We start from the raw sequence: 7,902 nt of genomic DNA on the forward strand, positions 1-7,902 counted from the left end.
TAGTGCAACATCGTTCATAAGAAAACATTTAATAGAGAAATGAAGAAAGAAAGAATGAGAAAGAGAGAGTGGTTGTTGTTCTGTGTGTGTTTGTGTGTTAGTGTATGAAAGAGAGAGAGAGAGAGGGGGTGGAGAAAGACAGACAAAGACAGTGAACGAGAGATTGGGGTGAAAAGTAAAAGACTTGATTAAATATTTTTGTAATAGATATTTTATTGCTTATTATGAACTTCGAAACTTGACTGAGATTCATACTACGCGGAAATACATATAGACATATAGATATATAAATATATAGACATAATAACACTCTGTAAGAAATACACATACATATATTGACTGAAACATTGATACACGCACATATCCAAACATAGATATACGTACACACGCAGACACGTAATTAAAATCAATATTCACTGGATACATACACTATATACGCACATATCTATCTGTCTATCTATCTATCTGTCTATCTATCTATCTATCTATCTATCTATCTATCTATCTATCTATCTATCTATCTATCTATCTACCTACCTATCTATCTATTTATCTATCTACCTATCTATCTATCTATCTACCTATCTATCTATCTATCTATCTATCTATCTGTCTGTCCGTCTGTCTATCTAACAATCCCTATACACACACACATATACATAGATACCTACCTACATACATACGTATACGTGTCATATGTATAAATATATCATGTACATACATGCTTGCAAGCATACATTCATACATGCATAATTACCTTCAATCTCCATATATAAATATACATATAAAATACATTAAACAGCATTTACTCATACACCTCGACTTATATATGCACATTCGTACATATAATACATTTTGACTCATCCGGCACTGTAAAATGAAATCAACGAAAAACAGACATACATGGAAACTATCCCTACCTTTATGTATCATATATACACATATAATTGAGCAATGTTTAGTAATACAGTTATATAAGTGAATATCTACAGATGCAGACACATGAATACATGTCTAGCTTTTAATTGGGAAACGGTATCAGGTTTACCAACCTACATGCAATTTCACAATGGAGTTTGAAAGTGTGTTGACCACCATTTTAACAAAAGAGAACGATTGTGAAATTTCTAGGTCTTCGGAATCACTCTTGAATTATTTACACCAGGATAGAAGCTTAACGACTACAAAGATTTTAACTCATCCAGGTTCAGAGGATTTGTTGTCACGCTTAATAAAATTGCTGTCATCAACGGATATCAGGTACGTACGTACAAATACACATGTTTTGAAGGATGTCGCAGACACACGTAACCACACATACTTTTCGTCTTTTTATTTATGGGAGTGTGGTGGGGGGGAGCACATATCTACACTTTGTCACTAAGTTTACGTGTTTTTAATGTTTTGTTTGTTTAACTAGTAAACATAGAACTGCGGCTATCGTAGGGATAGTGGAGGCGCAATGGTCCAGTGGTTAGGGCAGCGGACTCGTGGTCATAGGATCGCGGTTTCGATCCCCAGACTGGGCATTGTGAGTGTTTATTGAGCGAAAACACCTAAAGCTCCACGAGGCTCCGGCAGGGGATGGTGGCGAACCCTGCTGTACTCTTTCACCACAGCTTTCACTCACTCTTACTTCCTGTTTCTGTTGTGCCTGTAATTAAAAGGGTTAGCCTTGTCACACTGTGTCACGCTGAATATCCCCGAGAACTACGTTAAGGGTGCACGTGTCTATGGAGTGCTCAACCACTTGCACGTTAATTTCACGAGCAGGCTGTTCCGTTGATCGGATCAACTGGAACCCTCGACGTCGTAAGCGACGGAGTGCCAACACACACACTGTATTGTAGGGATAATGAGCTACAACCTTGGGTCTAATACACCAGGGAATGTCCGACATTATACTTGAGCCTCCTAATTTTCTTTATCTCATTCTGTCTCTCCCTACACACACATGTAGAAACGCGCACACACACACACACACACACACACACACACACGGAATAATCGTAAAACACTGAACTTGTTTTTACAGACGATCCCGACAAAGTTAACGTTCCGAGTCATAAAGGCAGCCTCAATGCTGCCATTCAATCAGTTAGAAATAGCACCCAAATTCGTCAAGCTACACCTTACAATCTTAATTAGAACATATCAGGTAAGACAGTGATGAAAATATTGTTTGAAAATAGGAAGGAATGGTTATTGTCTTGGACAAAGTTTACCTGGATTAAACAACAACAACAATCAAATTTGAGCTTCCTTATATATATATATATATGACTTGAGCTTCCTTATATCTCCTGTGAGGTAAGAAGTTTGCTTCCCAACCATATGGTTCCGGGTTCAGTCCTACTTCGTAGCACTTTGGGCAAGTGTCTTCCACTATAGCCTCGAGCTGATCAATCCTCGTCTGTGTATTTGGTTGACGGAAACTAAAAGAAGTTTGTCGTGTGTGTGTGTGTGTTGTGTGTGTCATTGTGTTTATGTCTTCCGTTTCCCACTGTCTAACGATCGGTGTTTGTATGTTTACACCCTCGTTACTTAGCGTTTCGACAAAAAGAGTTCGATAGAATTAGTACAAGATGAAAAAACAAAGTACTGGGGTTGATCTGTTCGACTAAAACTACTCTTCAAGGTGGTGCCCCAGGTTGACCGCAGTCCTAGACACATACATACATACATACAAAAATGCTCTGTTGTTGATGTTGAAATTCCAATGAAGGAACCTCGGATCTAGGTTAGGAACCGATTCTTTCTCTATTGGCAAGAAATCTTGAAATAACTGAATAATGACATACATATAAATCGATGTGCGGGTGTCTGTGTTATTTCTCTAACTTAGCGGTCTGACAAGAGAGATCAATAGACTAAGTACTTGACTTACATTAAAAAAATGCGCTAGAGCCGATCTGTTCGACTAAAACTTTTCAAGGTGGTGCTCCAGCTTGGTCGCTGTTAAATAACTGAAACAAGATAAACAAAATAAAAGATATCGATAAAATATTACTAATATTCCGAGATCTAAAGTATCGCTCATATAATTCATGTAAATTATCACACTTGTGGAGGTACATGGTCTAGTGGTTAGAGCAGCGGACTCGCGGTCAAGGGATCGCGAGCTTGAATCTCAGACCGAGCGATATGTATGTCTATGAGCGAAACACCTAAGCTCTACGTGGCTCCAGCAGAAGATAATGGCGAACTACTGCTGACTCTTTCGTCACAATTTTCTCTCACTCTTTCCTCCTGCAGTTAGCAGCTCACCTGCGACGGCCTGGAGTCCTCTCCAGGTGGGGAACCTATACGCCAATGAAACCGGGAAACCGGCCCTTATGAACCAGGCATTGCTTGAGAAGGAACAAACAATAAACAACAACAATAATCACACTTATAAGATATTCATGACAGATGCGGCAACTGGTTTGTATCATTCACAGATACATCTATAACATATAATGCCTATATGTTATAATGTCTATAATATTATGCCATATTAAAAACGTTTATAACCTGTACCTAAAAAAACTTGCACCTAGCAGAGAAAATATTTTATTGCCTCATTTTATGTTGTGCAATGTGTTATCGATATATCCTTGATTCATACAATCCAATCGTCGCACTTGTGTAAAACTGACGGGAGCGGATATTAGTGCATGAGTCGCGGGAACATGAGTTGTTTACTTAGCAATAAATTACAGAAATAAATCAATTAGAAAATAAATCACAAAATGATCTTTTCATTCGACATTTCTGCAACATTTTAAGTGCATAGAAACTTCTTCCTCGCTAGTTTTTGTTCATAAAGTATTTTGTAACTTCCCCTGTTCCCAAACGACGAAAGATACACTACAAAATGTCGTCATTAGACCACAAAAGGCCACTCTTCTTGCCATCAAAGACATCATTTTAGAGCTTATAAGGTGCATTGAAACTTCTTCCTCGCTAGCATTTTATAAACTCTCCTTTTCCCAAATGGCGAAGGATATATACTACAAAATATAGCTAGACAGAGAAATACATCTTTTTTTGTCGTCAATGACATAATTTTACAGCTTACGGAATAAAATCTCATGCATCACATTTTGTAAACTTACAAAATATTCCTTCTAGTATCTGCTTAAATGAATCTTCTATGTTGTTCAAGATTATCAATGTTTTTATGTCTTGAATATTTGTTTCCAAGACAATTTATCTTTTGGAGTTACTAGGTTTTAACAGATGTAGTTTGAGTTTTAAACCACTCAACTCTCAAACGTTGTTTCAACAAATCCATTCCAAGCATCTAACCCATTTGTTTCCCTGCTGAGATAATGTGTGTCACCTTTACTTTCAAATCTGGTGCGGTCTTGATTTTCGAAATTTCATCTCAATGATATAGATATCCTCTACCATAACAGTGGAGGATGAGTGCACATACCTGGCTTGGTGGAACGCTACCCCTCCACACACACACACACACACACACACACACACACACACACACACACACACACACACACACACACACACACACACACACACACACACACACACACACACACACACACACACACACTCAAAGTGAAAGAGAAAATCACAGAAACAAAGAGTGATGTTAAATTCAGATAGTAGAGTTTTGCATATGTAATACGACAAGTTGAAATAGAATTAGAGAAAAATATATTTAAATACAAAAGTGCTCCAGCATGGCCACAGTCAAATGACTGAAACAAGTAAAAGAGTAACCTATCGTATTCATTGTTTTATTAATTAAATAGGTGTACAGTAATCACTTGCTATATCGCGGTTCAGCTATCGCACCCTCAGTACATCGCGGATTTTTCTGGCTAATATGTGTAAATTTATATTGCCGGCTCCTCAGTATATCTCGGGTTTCTGTGGTCGATGGGTATTCATATTTTTTTTTAATTTTAATTATTTCTGAGGTAAAATAAGCATTTTGATGCCTAAAAATTAATGAATTAATAAATAAAAATAAAGTATAGTACTGCACTGCACAAAACATTAACTAAAATATACTAAAAAGAAAATACGTAGTCTACCGTAGATGAGTAAACAAAGAATCGCACATACTGTATGGAAAATGAAACTCGGGAGGCGAGTAAGTGGTGTTGTTTTCCATTTTATAATAAAATAAATATACGAGGTCTGATCAATAAGTATCCGGACTGTTGTCACAGTAACGAAGCTAAAGCGCGCAGCGCGAAGCTGTTGGGCAAAGATTGACCCTGAACTCTGCTGTGCATACGCACTAAGTTTTAACGTTCTAGCTCACTTCTGTTGTTTACAGCAGTGCTTGGAAGGGTGTGTAGCGTGTGATCGTCGAATTGACCATAACAGAGAAAGTTGTCATGACGATACCTGCTCAGAGGCCTACGCAAAGTAGCAGAAAGTGTATGGAGACGCACACAAGTGGACGAGTGGTTCAGACGTTTCCAAGATGGTCGAAAAAATGTCGATACTGACTTGGGAAAAATATTGCAGATGTGCGTGCAGCTGTGAGTGGAAATCGACGAATCACCACCCGTGAGTTAACAGAAGATGTGCAGATTAGTTACGATTCAGTTCAGTCCATTATCACTGAAGATTTGGGTATGAGACGCGTGTCTGCCAAGTTTGTGCCAAAACTGCTTTCAGCTGACCAAAAAGACACTCGGGTTTCAGTTGCACAAAATCTTGAGTGTGTCGAGAACTTTTTGAAAACTTTGCATAGGCCTTTCAGCAGGTATCGCCAAGCTTTTGGCAAAATTTAATGCTAGAACGTTAAAACTTAGTGAGCATACACAGCAGAGTACAAAATCAATCTGTGCCGCCGAGCAGTTTCAGTTTGCGTGCTTTAGCTTTGTTACTATTGATCAGATCACGTATACAAATTATAAAAATAATAAGAAACAGTTTCTACTTCGCGGATTTTCACCTCTTGCGTGGGGTTTTGGAACGTAACACCTGCGATAGTCGAGGGATTACTGTATAAGGTGGTGAGCTGGTTGAATCGATAACATATTGGACAAAATGCTTAGCGGCATTTCCTCCGTCTTTACGTTCTGAGCCCAAGTTTTTGGGTCGACTTGCCTCTCATCCTTTCGCCTGTACTTTCTGAAGTCTCAAATTAAACACACACACACACATATGGAGAGCGACTGATCTAGCGTTTAGGGCAGTGCTCGGTTAACCCATTAAACAAAATAAGCACGTGCTTAGGGCATCAAGAGATGGGGACACCACAGAAATGAAAATGGTTTACGGCACGAAAGAAATCACTTTAAACTTGCTAAAATAATATTCGTAATGCCTTATCTCTACTAAGTAGAGAAGCAGAAGTTTTACGTAAAATGAATTTTAATGATATCATCGAACACATTGCAATTTAAAAAAGAAAAACGAAGGAGAAATTTTTTTAAATATAAACAAAATGGAAGAATACAAAAATAAACATTATTTTCCATTTTACTATTAGTTTGCCTCATTTTGAAAAATAAAAATTTATTTTACGGTTTATTATCATTTACATTTTGAACCATTTACATATACTTGAGGGCACCAAAACCTTTTAAGTGCTTAGAGCCTCTATGGGTTTTAATCCGACCTTGGTTTAGGGCGTTGCACTCATGACCGCGAGATCGGGGTTTTAAATCCTGGATCTAGTGGCGCGTTGTGTTCTTGCACAAAACGCTTACTCTCACGTTGCTCTGCGATCATTTCGACATCTGACGCGTGTGGTACACCATGCACCTGTCCAGGAAACATCGATTTGATGGAGGGAGTGAGTTAATGTACAGCATATACATTTGATTAATAAAAAACCAAATAATTTATGCAGGTTGTTCTGCAAGAAATTGCAGAACTGTCTTTCTCAGACTACCACACACACACTCACATACACACATGCACGCACGCGCGCGCGCTAATATTCGTGGCACACTAAGACACCCCTTGCAGTCCACTGTTTCAGAACTACTGCTCTACCGTATGTCTGTATAAATTCAAGCACATACATAGATGTGCGAAGTTGTTCGTGTGTATGCGTGTGTGTATATGTGTGTGTGTGATGCGTGTGCGCGGATATTAATATGCATTTACTGCTATACAATGATGTACACGTGTTGTCACATGTTCCTGTAACAATGTCTATTAATGTCTCTTCTCTAAACCTTCAACAATTAATATTAGTGAAAGCAGCCAAAAAAATGTCGAAGAGTATAGTTTCATATTTCTACATTCTGATTTCATGATTTCAAATTTCGTTAACGTTGACATTTGACCTTCCTGTAATCGATGAGATCCTTTTCAGACAAGTACTGGAATTGCTTTAATAGACTAGAGCTATGTCTGTTAGTGTACAGCTTTGTAAGAATGTAAGAAAGTAATAATAATGTTGGTGAATTACTAATTGACGGAAAATATTAGAGTTAATACGTGTAAGTTTTCAAATGACTGGTATATCTTTTTACTTATTTATGAATCTCTCTCTCTCTCTCTCTCTCTCTCTCTCTCTCTCTCTCTCTGTATATACATACATACATCCATACGTGTGTGTGTATGTGTATGTGTACAGTCAGATGGTGAGAGCGTTTTCCAATCTTCTCTAAGAGAAGCCAGACTTGCTGTAATATCTTCATTTGACTGGTCACCTGTTGCATACCTGTGACATTGTAGACATATCACTTGTAAAATATGGTTATTACATAACTCTTGGCTTCTTGAAACAGCTGTCACGATAAAACATTATATAATATCTACATATATTTTTTATATTTTATTGTCATTCTGTATTTTTTTTACTCCATGTAAATATACGTATCAAGTCTAATTGTGTTTATCTAACTTTCTACCTCTCACCTCTTCACCGGATCGACATATCAATATATATATATATATATATATATATATATATATATA

At 37.6% G+C, this 7,902-nt stretch overlaps 1 protein-coding gene across 1 annotated transcript in view; it reads left to right on the forward strand.

Annotated features, from left to right (window-relative positions):
• The first annotated feature begins 598 nt into the window (after nucleotides 1-598).
• LOC128247076 (uncharacterized) overlaps nucleotides 599-7,902 on the forward strand; it is a 10,646-nt gene continuing 3,342 nt past the window's right edge. The window contains exon 1 of the mRNA XM_052965878.1: nucleotides 599-1,260. Coding sequence (XP_052821838.1) covers nucleotides 1,070-1,260 — 191 coding nt within the window. The 5' untranslated portion in view covers nucleotides 599-1,069. The remainder of the gene's footprint in view (nucleotides 1,261-7,902) is intronic.

Source organism: Octopus bimaculoides, chromosome 2 (assembly GCF_001194135.2).
Source record: "Octopus bimaculoides isolate UCB-OBI-ISO-001 chromosome 2, ASM119413v2, whole genome shotgun sequence".
In the NCBI taxonomy this organism is placed as follows: domain Eukaryota; kingdom Metazoa; phylum Mollusca; class Cephalopoda; order Octopoda; family Octopodidae; genus Octopus; species Octopus bimaculoides.